Below are 17254 nucleotides of genomic sequence, written 5' to 3'. Positions count from 1 at the left end.
AAAAGAGGAAACCCTTTTGTTGAAAAGCAAAATCGGTCTCCTGGCAATGGAGGATCGGCAGTATAATACATCTATGTTCCTTTGTCGGGGAAAATGTCAATACAAGGCTTACGATTCATTAAATGAACACCTCGGGTTAGATGTGCCCTGTGTCTTTTGATACTGTGTGCTGACTGTCAGTGTGTCACCCTGCTCTCTTCCTGCGGTATTGTTTTAATATTAGGAAGTGCTTCTCTCTTTGGTGAGGGTCTGTGTGTTGTCTCCCAGTGCTTTTGTTCCACACAGATACACGGCATTGCTTTGTCCACCTTCAGTACGTGGCAAGAGACTGCTGGGTTGCCAGAGACTGCCTCAGCTGCTCTGTCTCTGGTAACATTGCACGCATTGAGAGATTTATTTATTTTTAAATTGGAATCGCCAAAATCACCTATATCCGGAATCTCCGTGTATTTCGGATCAGTTTGAAGTGTTGTTATTTATCAGCACTTTTGAAAAATCACTATCCCCCAACCCGAATTAGGTCTGTTTGATATCCTGTTTGGAAACAGAATTGTTACTTGCAAACATGATTGGCCTTTTGGCTCTCTCTCACACAAACACACACAGCTTCTCACACCGATTTCATTATTTATTTAAAGTTTCTTTTATCGTCCTTTTGCACCTTCCGGTGCGTTCAGTCGTAAGGGCATTTGTTTCCTCTTCAAAGCAATGAACTATAAGTGTGCAGACTTTCATTCTCGGAGTTGTGGTCGGTCCACCTGTTTGGGGTGATGGGGGTGTTGTTTTGAAGAGAGAGGCCGAGGGGGGAGGGGGGGAGAGAGAGAGACTCACATTTCAGCATTTGGGCTAAAGTTCGCAATGTCTTCGCGGTCTCTTGGGATGAACGCGCAGTACAAAAAGAGGCCATTCGGCCCTACTGCTCCATTCTGGCATTATTCTGCAGCCTTCTCCCACCCATCTTAATGTAATGATATAGTACCTTTTGCTTTGCTGGATTGAGAGTGACATTAGGAAATGTGTGACAGATGATGTTCTGTACACACACACACAGTGTTGGGGGCAAATAACAGACAAGCTACCCTCGGTCATGTTTCAGCGTGCTGTTGAAATGTGGCTTTAGTAAGAAAGCCCGGAGATAACATTTTATGACTTTGTCACCCAGTCACCATTCTCCATGTACACAGGGTGATTTCCACCGCCGGTATCTGTGTGTCTGTCTCTGGTCGAGGAGTACAGCAGTGCCCCCTACCCAATGATTCCAGATCCACGGAGCTGTCACTGGGAGGCAAATGGCAGAAAGGCAGATTGATGATGGATTTTTGTTGTTGAAAGTGGGAGATGGTTCTGGGGCAGACCCCCCTCCCCCGCTGTTTTATCCCTGAGTCGCGGTGGGTGACATTCAAGTTGCATCCAGTTCACTTAAAATGGAAGGATTTTCGAAGGATTGTGTGGAGCTATTGCGTCCCGGAATGTCAGGGCCAGACATTGTTTGGGTGCTTTGAGCGACCGGAGTGAGTGAATGACAGGCAGGAGAGGGTGACAGGCAGGTGGAGAAGTGCCTTGGGTCATGTGATGACACGTCTGCAGCATCTTCAGACATGGTGGGGGTGGGGGCGGGGGGTGATTTGCTTTAAAACACATCCTCCACACACCCAAACACAGCATTCAGTACTGGGAGCTCCAAACCTGTTCAGCCGCCTCGCCCACCCGCTTTCCAGGTACGTGGCGCTATGCAGATATCGCCTGTGCATTGCTCTTTCTTTTCCAAATAAGTCCTGGGACCTCTGACAAACTCTTTGGGGCATGTCACAGTATACCACCTCATCCAGTGTTCCTTTGACCCAGATGGCAGTCGATCACTTTAACCCCAGGAAAACTGGGCACTTTGATGTCTTATCATCTGGTTTGTGGTACTGTTTTGCACTTCTGCTTTGCGACAGTTGGCAGTGCCTCAGTCATGATCATCAAAGCAAAATACTGCAGATGGTGGAAATCTGAAATAGAAACAGAAACCGCTGGCTAATCTCAGCAGGTCTGGCAGCATCGGTGGAGAGAGAAACACACAGTTCGAAGGGAGAAGGCGTGGAAACAGTCACTTCCCTTGACACCAGGAAACAGCGAAGACTCCTTCCAGGGGAACTCGGCGCAGGAGTGACAGGCCATCTCTGCCCCTCTAACTGGCATTCCCTGCCAACCCAGGGACGATTGCAGCGAACCACCAACGGAGGAATTGCGCTCAATGACAGCTGAGCCCACACGGGAGGCGGCCCAACAGAGGAAATCCGCTGATCCCTGATGCGACTGACCTAATCTACCGAGTTGCACCCTCCGCAGACCGCTGTCCCACCTACTCCCCTTGAACTTTGTGTCTCTCTCCACAGATGCTGCCAGACCTCCTGGGTTTAACCAGCATTTTCTGTTTTTATCACGGGCATGATGCTCGTTTGGAGAGACGGGGCAGACATAATGTGCCGAATGGCCTCCTTCTGCACTGTAACAATTCTGTGATTCCAATAGTTTGCAGTGGGACTGTTGGCTTTAAGACTCACTGGACATGAAATGAAATGAAAATCACTTATTGTCACAAGTAGACTTCAAACGAAGTTACTGTGAAAAGCCCCTAGTCGCCACATTCTGGCGCCTGTTCGAGGAGGCTGGTACGGGAATTGAACCCGCGCTGCTGGCCTGCCATTGTCTGCTTTAAAAGCTAGCTATGTAGCCCTGTGCTAAACCTGCTGAGACATTAGTACACAAGTGTTTCAAATGCATGTATGAGATATATTATTTTAATGGAGGCATTAACCTATTTAAAATAAACAGTTTAGTGTCTGCATTAAGATAGTAAAGTCATGTCATAATGATATTTATACTCTTTTATTGCACACAGTCTTTTTCAGGCCACCATACTATTTTGAGTTCTACCTCAGTCTTTCTGTTTGCTTATCCTGGCCAGTCAGTGTTATTCCTTTTCTGTGTCTACACACTCAGCTGGATTCTCAGGATATGGGTGGCATTAGTAAGGCCGACCTTTATTACCCTGTGAAATGAGGATGAAATTTAGAAGCGGTGATCTGGAACAAAATTAATTAACGCTTGGGGGAAAAATATGGGTTAACAATTAAAAATCTGCATTCATGGCAATTCGTATTTGACTGACTTGATTTAATTAAGTATCTGATGAGGGTTGTGAGTTTGATGTGAATGTGGACTTTTGAAAGACGTTTGGTGAAGTCCCACATAATAGATCTGGAGCCATTTGAAGCTCGGGGAAGTAAAGGGACATAGCAGCATAGGTACAACATTCACTTGGACTGAAGGCAGGAACTAATGGTGACTGTTTTCCAGTCTGGAGGAATGTATACAGCAGTATCCCTGAGCGGTTCATATTAGCACAAGTGATTTACTGATAAATATGATCTTTGTATATGGTCAGTATATGTATGTATGGTCTTTGCAATATTAGTGAGCTGGATTGAGGTAAATGGAGCATAATTTCAGAATTTTCAGTGGTAAAATTTGGAAATGTAATAGACAATGAGGAGCATAGCAGCAGCCTTTAGGAGCACATGGACAGGCTGGTGCAGTGAGCAGACCTATGGCAGACGAAATTGAATGGATTTGGATTAGATTTATTGTCACGTGTACTGAGGCATAGTGAAAAGTATTGTTCTGCGCACTGTCCAGGCAGATCATTCCATACATGAAAAAACATAGGACATAGGACGTAGGGGCCTCACGGTAGCATGGTGGTTAGCATCAATGCTTCACAGCTCCAGGGTCCCAGGTTCGATTCCCGGCTGGGTCACTGTCTGTGTGGAGTCTGCACGTCCTCCCCGTGTGTGCGTAGGTTTCCTCCGGGTGCTCCGGTTTCCTCCCACAGTCCAAAGATGTGCGGGTTAGGTGGGTTGGCCATGCTAAATTGCCCGTAGTGTAAGGTTAATGGGCGGATTGTTGGGTTACGGGTGTACGGGTTACGTGGGTTTAAGTAGGGTGATCATTGCTCGGCACAACATCGAGGGCCGAAGGGCCTGTTCTGTGCTGTACTGTTCTATGTTCTATGTTCTATATGATAGATACAGTGTAAATACATAGACATAGGGTGAAGCATACGGAGTGTAGTACTACTCAATAGAGAACATGTGTGAAGAGATCAGTTCAGTCCAGAAGAGGGCCATTCAGGAGTCTGGTAACAGCGGGTAAGAAGCTGTTTTTGAATCCGTTAGTGTCTGTTCTCAGACTTTTGTATCTCCTGCCTGATGGAAGAGGAATGCAGAGAAGTGTGAGTGATTTATTTTGGTAGGATGAATGAGGAGAAGGTATACGAGCAAAATGGTACAATTTTAAAAGGCTAATTTTAAAATGCTAAATTGCCCCTTTGTATTCAAAGATGTACAGGTTAGGTGGGATTACAGGGATGGGGTGCTCTTTCAGAGGGTCGGTGCAGACTGGATGGGCCGAATGGCCACCTCCTGCACTGTATGGTTCTTTGAGTGCAGGAACAGAGACACCCAGAGGTGTATTTACACATGTCTTTGCTGGCGGCAGGGCACATTTGGAGGGCTTTAAAAAAAGTAGATAAGATATTTGTCTCTACAAATAGAGGCACAGAGTACAAATGGGAAGTGAAGCTAAACCTTTGTAGAAGATTGGGTTGTACCCAACTGGTGTATCATGTCCAATTCTGAGCACCATGTCATAGTCAGGATGACAAGACCATAGAGAGGATGCAGAAGAGATTTCAGTGGCATCGGGACTGAGGGGCTTAATTTATGTGGGCAATCTGGAGAAGTTAGTGTGTTACTCTCCCGGAGCAGAGAAGTTTAAGAGAATTTCGTTTTTAGAAGTGTTCAAAATCATGAAGGATTTTGATAATGTAAATGAATACAACCAGTTTCCAGTGGCAGCAATACCTGTAACCAAAGGGAAGGTGTAGATGGGAAATGAGGAAGAAACTTTTTATTCAAAGAGCAGAGGGTCGTGGGTGTGCTGTAAGCTAAATGGTGATGAACAGGGTGTAGGAAGGTTGGATTAGAAAGGGCACCTAAGTGTCCTCGGGCAGGCATGGACAAAATGGGTCGAATGGCCTCCTTCTGTGCTGTAACTTTTCTATGGTTCTCTGGTTTAAGATGAAAAGAACTCAAATGGGGACAGGAATGGGGGAGAGAGGGGCAATGGAGGGGTACACAGGGGTATCCCCGAAAGGGATAGAGCGGGGGGGGGGGGCACCCGGGGGGCGAGAGACCAGGGAGGGGAAACGCAGGGACGAAGGGACAAAAGAGGCCAGTAAGGGAATAGGGCCACAAAGTGCCACAGACAAGGGCTCGAAACAGGGAACTGCTGCAAGCACCCACCCAGTACGGTCTGTGGGTGAAGGGGCCCCCCGGAGTGCAGGGGACTACCCGCGTGGCGGACACAAAGTGGACGGCCATGGCGGGTGTCCCCGGGACAAGGGGGAACCCCGGAGCGCAGGGACCCGACCGCATGGGGAGAGCAGTGATAGTGGACATCCTGGACGGTTCCCTAACATAGGGAAACCCCAGAGGGCAGGGGCGCGTCCACCGGACAAATATGGTTAACCCCACAGGAGCAAGGGGGCAGAAGCCCCCCACCAGAATAGTCACCTGGAACGTAAGGGGACTTAACGGCCCAGTGAAGAGATCTAGAGTCCTCACCCACCTTAGAAACATGAGGGCCGACATAGTCTTCCTCCAAGAGACGCACTTGAGGGAGCAGGACCAACTGCGGGTAAGAAAGGGCTGGGTGGGACAAACCTATCATTCCTGTTATGGGGCAAGGGCCAGGGGGGTGGCGATCCTGATTGGCAAGAGGACAATGTTTAGGGCGACAAAGACGGTTACGGACCCAGGGGGACGGTATGTCATGGTCAGCGGGGCCCTGGATGGGGCGCCGGTAGTTCTAGTTAACGTGTACGCGCCCAACTGGGACGACACGAGCTTCATCCAAAAGACCATGGCAGAAATCCCGGACATAGCGACGCACCGACTAATCATGGGGGGGACTTCAACTGTGTACAGGACCCAACGACGGACAGATCAAACCCCAGAACGGGGAAAACCTCAAACATGGCAAGGGAACTCAGCCACTATATGGAGCAGATGGGAGCAGTAGACCCCTGGAGATTCGCCCACCCGGGGGAGAAAGAATTCTCTTTCTTCTCCCCAGTACACAACGTGTACACCAGAATTGACTTCTTTGTGGTGGGGAAAACGGTGCTTCCAGAGATAGACAAGGTGGAATACTCCGCAATTGTGATATCAGACCACGCTCCACACTACATGGATGTGCGGCTAGAGACGGGAAGGGCCCAGCGCCCCAAATGGAGGTTGGACGGTGCCTTACTAGCTGACAAGGCCTTCAGCGAAAGGATAGCGCAGGCCATAGCGGAGTACACTGAGATCAACCAAAACGGGGAGGTCTCACCCTCCACGTTCTGGGAAGCGCTTAAGGCCGTACTAAGAGGGGAAATCATAGCCTACAAAGCGCAAAGAGATAGGGAGGAAAGGGTGGCTAGGCAGAAGCTGGTCGACTCCATACTGGAGGTAGACCATAAATACTCCGAGGCCCCGACTGTAGAACTCCTGGCGGAGAGAAAAGAATTACAAAGGAACTTTGACCTGCTCTCCACCAGGAAAGCAGTACACCAACTCCGCCAGGCACGCGGGGCCCTATACGAACACGGAGACAAAGCCAGCCGCCTGTTGGCCCACCAGCTGAGAAAGCAGGCAGCCAGCAGAGAAATTGCGCAAATCAGAGATACCAGAGGCACGTTGGAAACAGAACCAGAGAAGATTAACAAAACCTTCAAGGCCTTCTACCAAGAGCTGTACACCTCAGAGCCCCCAACGGGGAAGGCTGGGATGAACCGGTTTCTTGACGGACTGAACATACCAGTTGTGGGAGAGGGCAGAAAACGGGATCTGGAAGCACCACTAGCACTGGGAGAGATCATGGAGAGCATTAGCTCCATGCAGGCGGGGAAGGCGCCGGGACCGGACGGATTCCCGGCGGACTTCTACAAAAAATTTGCGACAGCGCTGGCCCCGCACATGCGGGAGATGTTCACAGACTCGCTAGCTAGGGGCACGTTGCCACCCACGTTAGCACAGGCCTCAATCTCGCTGATACCTAAGAAAGACAAAGACCCAACGGAATGTGGGTCATACAGACCCATATCTCTGCTGAATGCAGACGCCAAAATACTGGCCAAAATCCTAGCCAAAAGGCTAGAAGACTGTGTACCTGAGGTGGTCACAGAGGACCAGACGGGCTTTGTCAAAGGTAGACAGCTGACCGCGAACATCAGGCGCCTGCTGAACGTGATAATGACCCCCTCCGGGGAGAGAACACAAGAGGTGATCGTCTCCCTGGACGCAGAAAAGGCCTTCGACAGAGTCGAATGGATATACCTCATAGAGGTACTGGAGCGGTTCGGGCTTGGAACAGGGTTCACAGCTTGGGTAAAGCTCCTGTACAACGCTCCCATGGCGAGTGTACAGACCAACAATACCAACTCCCAATACTTCCAGCTGCACAGGGGCACCAGACAAGGATGCCCACTGTCCCCGCTGCTGTTCGCACTAGCAATCGAACCGCTAGCAATCGCGCTCAGGGCAGCAAAAAATTGGAGGGGGATCCGAAGGGGAGGTAGAGAGCACAGAGTCTCACTCTATGCGGATGATCTGCTCCTCTATATCTCGGACCCACAAAGCAGCATGGACGGAATCATCGCGCTCCTGAAAGAGTTTGGAGCCTTCTCGGGCTACAAACTCAACATGAGCAAAAGTGAGATCTTCCCATTACACCCGCAAGGGGGGGGGGGGGGGGGGCAGCACTAAAGGGGCTGCCGTTCAAACAAGCCCGACATAAATTCCGCTACCTGGGGATCCAAATAGCCCATGACTGGAAAGGGATCCACAAATGGAACCTCACCAGCCTGACGGAGGAAGTTAAAAAGGACCTGCAAAGATGGAACACACTCCCGCTCTCCCTCGCGGGGAGAGTTCAGACGATCAAAATGAACGTACTGCCCAGGTTCCTCTTCCTGTTTAGATCCATTCCGATCTACATCCCCAAGGCCTTTTTCAAAGCGCTGGACAAACTCATCATGGCGTTCGTATGGGGGGGTAAAAATGCTAGGATCCCAAAGAAGGTCTTACAAAAAACAAAAACCAGGGGAGGGTTAGCCCTCCCGAATCTACAATTCTACCACTGGGCAGCAACAGCCGAGCGAGTAAGGGGATGGATCCAGGAGCCAGAAGCTGAGTGGGTGCGTGCGGAGGAGGCCTCCTGCATGGGAACCTCCCTCCGGGCCCTCGCCACGGCAGCACTCCCATCCCCACCCAAAAAACACTCCAGCAGCCCAGTGGTGACAGCCACCCTCCAATCCTGGAACCAACTGCGGCAGCAACTTGGCCTGACCAAAATGTCGAACAGGGCTCCCATCTGCAACAACCATAGGTTCAAACCAGCACTGACCGACGCCACCTTCAAAAGGTGGAGGCAGGACGGGGGGACACTGACAGTCAGGGACCTATACACGGACGACAGGATCGCAACACTGGACGAACTGACAGAGAAATTTCAGCTAGCTGGGGGGAACGAGCTACGGTACCTGCAGCTCAAAAACTTCCTACGAAAGGAGACAAGGACGTACCCACAACCGCCACGACAGACACTACTGGAAGACCTACTGGACGCAAGTATCCTAGAGAAAGGGAACTGTAGTGACATGTATGACCGACTGGTAGATAGGGACGACACCGTACTGGACGCAACAAGGAGGAAATGGGAGGACGACCTGGGGATGGAGATCGGGTGGGGACTCTGGAGCGAAGCACTGCATAGGGTCAACTCCACCTCCACGTGCGCAAGGCTCAGCCTGACGCAACTAAAAGTGGTACATAGAGCCCACTTAACAAGAACCCGTATGAGTAGGTTCTTCCCGGAGGTGGAAGACAGATGTGAACGGTGCCAAAGAGGCCCGGCCAACCACGCCCACATGTTCTGGTCCTGCCCCAGACTCGTGGAGTACTGGACAGCCTTCTTCGAGGTAATGTCCAAAGTGGTGGGAGTGAGGGTGGAGCCATGCCCGATAGTGGCGGTCTTCGGGGTCTCAGAACAGCCAGATCTATTCCTGGGGAGGAGGGCGGATGCCCTTGCCTTTGCCTCCCTGATCGCCCGCCGTAGAATCCTGTTTGGCTGGCGGTCAGCAGCACCGCCCAGAGCTGCGGACTGGCTGTCCGACCTCTCGGAATCTCTCCAAATGGAGAAAATCAAATTTGCCATCCGAGGGTCGGACGACGGCTTCCACAGAACGTGGGAGCCATTCATGCAACTGTTCCGGGACCTATTTGTGGCCAATGTACAAGAGGAAGAATAGTCGGGGGAAGGTAGCGGGAGGGGGGGGGGGGCTACAGGTTCGTTACGGGGGTTCGATGGCTAGCTAAGGCCCAAAACCAAGCTAAATAAACATGTTGAGGGGGGGGGGGGGGGGGCGCAGTTACTACTACGAAGATGCTTACCTGTAAATATGTATGTTAATTTTTGCGTGTTTGTTTTTGTTTGTTTTTTTTTTCTCTCTCCTAACAATTTGTAATTTGTTCAATATAAAATACGAAAACTGAATAAAAACATTTATAAAAAAAAAAGATGAAAAGAACTGGTGGTGTGAGAAAACATTCTTTTGCAAGTTTTTGTGATCTGGAATGCATTGCCTGAAAACGTGATGAAAGCAAGATCAATCACATCCTTCAGAAAGAGAATTGGATAAGTGCTTGAATCGCAAAACCTTGTCCAGCTATGAGATAGGAGTTGGACTCACCTGATAACTGCCTCAAGGAGTCAGCATAGACACAGTTGGTCAAGGGGCTTTCCTCTTTCGCTGAATGATTCTCTGATTTTATGAAAATACTCCAACAATGTTGTTAGGTAGGCAGTGACGATGAAGGAACTGTGACACATGTCCAATTGGGAATGATGTGTGACTTTAAGAATTTGGAGGTGATGGTGGTCTATTTCACTTGCTGCCTGAGGTGCTGGCAATGTTGTGGTGGAAGCCTTGGTGACTTGATGCAATGCATCCTGTGGATGCTGATCTGTTGAATGAGTCAGGAGTCCACTGGGAATCACCCCATAATGCGGGCAGTCGTGTGGCAGTGCCCACATCCTCCATGCTACCCAAGGAACATTTTGGAAGAACGGATTTTGGGTTCCCACTTCAGCCTCTGAAATCTGTCCCCCTCTGAGACACTGGCCGGGGCTTGGCAGCAGATAGAAATTTCAGGACTCTTCTGTTAATGAACTCCTGGCCCCGAATAAAGTTTCTTTATTCCAGTCGAAACCTCCAGAGAAGCAGGTAACCAAGCCTTTTCGCCAGGATTCACAGCCAGGTTATGGCAGGTGATCGGGGGGAGGGGGGGGGAATGCATCGAAAATCTTCACATCACACTGTCCAACCGATGATACCGCCAGTTTGTCTGCGTAAGCTTCTCTTGCACCTGATGTTGTTGAACGTGACCTGTGAATATTTGTTATTGATGATGAAGGACTGTTGACCCTGGCTCGGGAGTCTAGACCTAGGAGCCATAATCTTCAGGTAATGGGTCGACCAGTTCCGACTGAAATGAGCAGAAGCTTTTTCACTCTGATGATTGTAGATCAGTGATGGGCCACCTAGGCTAGTGAGTGGGCCGCATGAGTGGCTCTTCTCCATCTCAGTCGGACACAAGTTTGAAATCAGGCTTGTTCCCTAAACACGACCCCATGAATAAGATTAATTATATTTAATACACACCGAATATTTCAGAACGAGTTACAGAAAATATTTAACCATTTATATATTAATAGAACTACCATCAACTTTGCATGTCAAAAACAAAATAAATATTCACATTTTGGACGGAGAGGGAACACAAGGTTCATACTCAATGTTGTTGCAATTAGCATGTACCTCACTTCACTTGCCCTTGCTTTACGTGTGGATCACCTGAGTCAGATTGGTAGGAAATGGGGGGGGGGGGGGGGGGGGGGTAGGATAGCACGGTAGCGCAGTGGGTTAGCACTGCAGCCTCACGGTGCTGAGATCCCAGGTTCGATCCTGCTTCTGGGTCACTGTCTGTGTGGAGTTTGCACATTCTCCCCGTGTTTGCGTGGGTTTCGACCCCACAACCCAAAATTGGGCAAACTAGGTTGATTGGCCACGCTAAATTCCTCCTGAATTGGAAAAAAATGAATGGGGAACTCTAAATTTTTTTTTTTTAAAGGTTTAGCTCAGTTGGCTAGATGGCTGGTTTATGATGCAGAGCAAGGCCAGCAGCACGGGTTCATTCCCGTACCGGCTGAGGTTATTCGTGAACCTTCTCAACCTTGCCCCTCGCCTGAGGTGTGGCGATTCTCGGGTTACATCACCGCCATATACTTTTATACATTTAATTTCCCCCCCCCAATCTTATCCACCTTTCCTGCACCTTTCTTCTCTTCGCTTCCCCCTTCCCCTCCCCCCACACCTACAGTTCATCCCCTGATGTTAGTTTCCCTGCTGTTTGACCTTTCACACCTTTTGTTCTCTCTGGGACTGCCATTAGCACTCTTTCCCCTTAGTTTCTGTGGCCATTAGCACCCGGTTTCCCTGGGTTTCTGTGGCTATGACTCATCTTTCATTCTCACTCCACAGTATAAATATTTCCCACTTTGTCTGTTAGCTTTGACAAAGAGTCATCGGACTCGAAACATTAGCTCTTTTTTCTCCATACAGATGCTGCCAGACTTGCTGAGATTTTCCAGCATTTTCTCTTTCGTTTTAAATCACCACCAGTCAGCTCTCCCCTGCAAAGGGGAAAGCAGCCTATGGTCTTCTGGGACTATGGTGACTTTTCTTTTACCGGTAGAAAATCGAGGAGGATGGAAGTCAGCAGAATTTGGCAACTCTCCGTGTGGGCAACGGTCAACGAAATGTCTTGTGAGGTGCACTCAGAACCTAGGTGGGCCGCAGGTTTCCCACTGCTGTTGTAGATCTTTGGAATTCACCATCCTGGAGGATTGTAGATGCTCAACCACCCAGTGTAATCGGGACTGAGATCAATAGATTTGTGTGCAGTAAGGTAATCAAAGGATCTGGGGATAGGGTGGCACACTGAAGTTCAGTTAAAAGATCAACCATTGAATGGTAAAGACGGCTCAAGGGGCCGAATGGCCCTACTCCTCCTATTTCTTATGTTTTTTGATTGACTGTGATTGCTCTTGACCTTGATTTGTATCATTTCCTTCTAGTTTCAATAGAAGAAGAGCTTGGGCGGTATGCAAAGTTGTGAAATATCTTCAGACAGTGCAGATGATCCTCTCAGTAGTGGCTCTCAGAGAAAGCGACAACCTCGAATAGTCGTCATCGGTGCTGGGCTCGCTGGCCTATCTGCTACAAAAAAACTCCTAGCGAACGGGTTCACAGACATTGTCATTCTAGAAGCATCTGAGCGAATCGGAGGCAGAGTGCAAAGTGTTAAACTTGGTAAGCCTTCTCTTTTTTGAAACCCAACATCTGGTGATATGGAGTAAATGGAAGGATCTCAGTGTGGAGCGTTTCACACTAACTTCTATTTTATATAACCGGGAGACAGTGGCGTAGTGTAATGTTACTGGATTGGTAATCTCGAGGCCCAGGTCGGACATGGGTTCAAATCCCACCACGGCAGCTGGTGGAATTGGAATTAATTAGATAAATCTGGAATTGAAAAGCTGGTTTCAGGAATGGTGACCATGGGATCATCATAGGGCAGCACGGTAGCACAAGTGGATAGCACTGTGGCTTCACAGCACCACTGTCCCAGGTTCGATTCCTCGCTGGGTCATTGTCTGTGCGGAGTTTGCACGTTCTCCCCGTGTGTGCGTGGGTTTCCTCCGGGTGCTCCGGTTTCCTCCCACAGTCCAAAGATGTGCAGGTTAGGTGGCTTGGCCATGATAAATTGCCCTTAGTGTCCAAAATTGCCCTTAGTGTTGGGTGAGATTACTGGGTTATGGGGATAGGGTGGGGGTGTGGGCTTGGATAGGGTGCTCTTTCCAAGAGCCAGTGCAGACTCGATGGGCCGAATGGCCTTCTGCACTGTAAATTCTATGATCTATTGTTGCAAAAACCCACCTGCTTCACGAATATCCTTTAGGGATGGAAATCCGGCCTCTATATGTGACTCCAGATCCAATGCGGTTGACTCCTAACTGTCCTCTGAAACGACCTCGCGAGCCACTCAATTCAAGGCCAATTAGGGACGGGCGACAAATGCTGACCTTGTCAGTGACACTCACATCCCCGTGAGAGACTAAAAAAATGCACACGGCGCCCCACAGGAACATTATCAAACAAGTCCTGATATTGCACCACATGGGGAGGTGGTAGAGTGCTCAAAGAGTTTAGTTTAAGGGAATAAAAGGAAGTAAGCGAGGGAAAGTGGAGGCTGAGGGAGGAAATTCCAAATCCTAGAGTCTAGGCAGCTGAAGGTACAGGTGCCAGTGGTGGAGGGATGAAAGTCAGGGATTCACAAGACACCAGAGTTGGAAGACTGGAGAGATCTTGGATGGTTGTAGAGCTGGGGAAAGTTTACTGAGATCGGAAGGAATGAGGCCATGGAGAGATTTGAAAACAAGGATGAGAATCTTTGACTGAGGGTCAATGAGCACAGGAGTAACAGGTGAATGGGACTTTGAGCTGGGATACAGGCATATGATGCGCCATGCTGTGGTCCGTAACATCCTGATTCCCCAGCGTCGCTTATCATTGCCACTTATCATTGGGGAACCCCAATGATGCACTGGGGACTCCCTCCAGGAAGTTCCCATGTAAGGGTCTACCCGGCAATTGCCCAGAAGTGCTAACTTCCTCTGGGCAATTGCACTGGGTTGAGAACCATTCGGCATAAATGATTTAAATCACTAACGTCAGATGGTTTTACCCTAATAGTTACTCTGAATGATTTAGAAAGAAAATAAGCTCTAACTCCAGAGTAATTATTTACACAACCAGACCCAGCCTGGCATGGGTATCCCGCATGCACATGAATCCCCAGAGGTTCCACACCCCTATCCGACCCCCCTCCTGACAAGGACATTACCTTGTCCTTGTCCCTTTAACCATCTCCTTTATGGCTAGTGCCATAAAAAGGGGGTGCTGATTTCTTCCCTGCGTCCCAGTCAGTCCTCAGGTTTGCGTTTCGCTGCTCCAGTCTCACCCAGCCTGAATGAGTGAGGTTGAGTGAGACAGGGGCTTTCGAATTTCAGTGAGGGTAAGCCTGTCGAGAGTGGCAATCTGCTGGAGATTTCCGCTCTGAGGAAGTTAAGGACCTCCGATGCATTTATAGGTGACACAGTGAAACTGGACAGTCCATCCATGGGATCAGTGATCGGTTCTCACCCTAAACCCCTGCTGGTTCCCACATCCTCTACTGCTTTCCCTTGGGTGAGCGTTCCACGTTATAACATCTAATGCTGACCGGAAAAGGTTCCTGGAACTGAGCTGAAGTCTTGGGATTATTCAACAAGTGGTCACTCTGAGTTCTCCGATTATTGCTGCTTCCTTTGAGAGCACAGTAGCACAGTGGTTAGCACAGTTGCTTCACAGCCCCAGGGTCCCAGGTTTGATTCCCGGCTTGGGTCACTGTCTGTGTGGAGTCTGCATGTTCTCCCCTTGTCTGTGTGGGTTTCCTCCGGGTGCTCCCGTTTCTTCCCACAGTCCAAAGATATGCAGGTTAGGTGGATTGGACTTGCTAAATTACCCTCAGTGTCCAAAAAGTTTGAGTGGGGTTATTTAGTTATGGGGATAGGGTGGATGTGTGGGCTTGGGTAGGGTGCCCTTTCCAAGGGGCAGTGCAGACTCAATGGGCCGAATGGCCTCCTTCTGCACTGTAAATTCATAGAGATATTGTGTATGTGAGGATGGGTAGCCAGATTGTCGACGTTATTTAGTGCTCCTCGTAGTGATATTTTGCTGAATGCCCAGAAGATTAATGTGCATTTCTGCGCACGCTGATGCACTATACTCAGCTATTGAATCCCAAACTAGTGGCCATCAATATAAGATAGTCACTACGAAATCCAGTCAGGAATTCAGGACATATTTCCCTATCCAGTGAATGGTTTGAACATGGAACTCACTACCACACGGAATAGTTGCCATATTTATTTCAATTTATTTTTTCATGCGATGTGGGAATCATTGGTTGGGCCAGCATTTATTGTCCATCCCTAATTGCTGTTGAGACGTGCTCTTGGTGACCCCCCCTTCTTGAAGCGCTGCAGTCCACATGGTGCAGGTACACCTGCCGTGCAGCTAGGAATTCAGTCCAAACCTGAACATTGTCCAGGTTTCGACTTATGTGGCCACAGATCTTTTCATTACCTGTGGCATTGAGAATGGAACTGAGCACCATGCAATCATCAGTAAATGTTTGTCCTTCTAGGTGGTAGCAGTCATAGGTTTTGAAGGTACTGTCGAAGGAGGCACAGCAAATAGCTCGAGTGAAAAGGGCTTCCTGAGTGTTGCTGGAACTGCTGCCATGAGTCAAGTGAAGAGAATCCCGTCACACTCCAACTTATAGATGGTGGACAGACATTGGGAAGTCAAGAGATGAATTACTCATTGAATGGCTAATCCAGTTCAGTTTCTGGTCAATGGCAACCCCCAGGATGTTGATGGTGGGGGTTTCAGTGCTGTTAATGCCATTGAGCTTGAAGGGACATTAGTTGGATTATTTCTTGTTGGAGATGGTCATTGTCTGGCACTTGTATGGTGTGAATACTACTTGCCACTTATCAACCCAAGTCTGAATGATGCCCAGATCTTGGATATGGACTGTTTCAGAATCTGAGGAGTTGTCAGTGGTGAGCATTGTGCAATTATCAGCAAACTACCCATTCTGGCCTAATTTTGGCGTGAAGCAACTGAAGATGACTGAGCGTGGGACACTAACCTGAGGATGCCCCAGGTTGGTGATGGTTGAACTGCATCAACCACAGTAAGAAGTCTTCCAACAACAGGTTAAAGTCCAACAGGTTTGTTTCAAACACTAGCTTTCGGAGCACTGCTCCTTCCTTAGGTGAATGAAGAGGTATGTTCCAGAAACATATACATAGACAAAGTCAAAGATGCAAGACAATGCTTTGAATGCGAGCATTTGCAGGTAATTAAGTCTTTACAGATCCAGAGACAGGGGTACCTCTTCATTCACCTGAGGAAGGAGCAGTGCTCCGAAAGCTAGTGATTTGAAACAAACCTGTTGGACTTTAACCTGGTGTTGTAAGACTTCTTACTGTGCTCACCCCAGTCCAACGCCGGCATCTCCACATCATGTCCATCAACCACAACCATCTTCGTTTGTGGGACGGCACGGTGGCACAGTGGTTAGCACTGCTGCCTCACAGCTCCAGGGTCCCAGGTCCAATTCTGGCCTCTGGTGACTGCCTAGGTGGAGTTTGCACTTTCTCCCTGTGTCTGCATGGGTTTCCTCCGGGTACTCCGGTTTCCTCCATAGTCCAAAGATGTGCAGGTTAGGTGGATTGGCCATGCTAAATTGCCCCTTAGTTTCCAAACAGGTTAGGAGGGGTTACTGGGTTACAGGGTGGAGGCGCAGGGTGCTCTTTCCAATAGCTGGTGCAGACGTGATGGGCCAAATGGCCTCCTTCTACACTGTAAGTTCTATGATCTACCTATGAGTCTGGTAAGTGGAGAGCTTTCATCCCTGATTCCTACTGAGCCCAATTTTACTCAGACTCCTTGTTGCCACAGTTAATATCACCTCACCTCTGGAATTCGGCTCATTTCTCCAAGACTGTGGAACGCCGTGATCCGGGCAGAACCCAAACTGGGCATTGGTGAGCAGGTTGTTGCTGAGTAAGTACTGCACCGCGGAGGGCACCTCCCATCATTTTGCTGATGATACAGGGTAGATTAATGGTATGGTAATTGGCTGGGTTGGATTTATCCTGCCGTTTGTGTACAGGACATACTTGGGCAATTTTCCACATTGCCGGGTAGATGCTAGTGTTGTAGCTGTACTTGGACCAGCTTGGCTAGAGGCGTGGCAAGTTCTGGAGCACAAGTCTTCAGTACTATTGCAGGAATATTGTCAGGCCATTTGCAGGACCCAGTGCTTTCAGCTGTTCCTTGATTTCACGTTGAGTGAATCAAATTGGCTGAAGACTGTCACCTCTGGAGGAAGCAGAGATCCACTTGGCATTTCTGGCTGAAGATGGT

At 49.0% G+C, this 17254-nt stretch overlaps 1 protein-coding gene across 2 annotated transcripts in view; it reads left to right on the top strand.

Moving 5' to 3' along the window:
- The window catches only part of smox (spermine oxidase), a 35316-nt gene that overhangs the window by 187 nt on the left and 17875 nt on the right, over window positions 1-17254 (top strand). The window contains exons 1-2 of one of the 2 annotated variants that reach the window (XM_038793242.1): window positions 1676-1718; window positions 12289-12523. In XM_038793242.1, coding sequence (XP_038649170.1) covers window positions 12316-12523 — 208 coding nt within the window. In that variant the 5' untranslated portion in view covers window positions 1676-1718; window positions 12289-12315. Of the gene's footprint in view, window positions 1-1675; window positions 1719-12288; window positions 12524-17254 lie in introns of those variants that run through there. The other variant, XM_038793241.1, reaches the window with a different exon arrangement.

Source organism: Scyliorhinus canicula, chromosome 3, assembly GCF_902713615.1.
Source record: "Scyliorhinus canicula chromosome 3, sScyCan1.1, whole genome shotgun sequence".
Classification (NCBI taxonomy): domain Eukaryota; kingdom Metazoa; phylum Chordata; class Chondrichthyes; order Carcharhiniformes; family Scyliorhinidae; genus Scyliorhinus; species Scyliorhinus canicula.
Note: the sequence above shows the minus strand (reverse complement) of the source record. Positions and strands in the feature narration are given on the sequence as shown.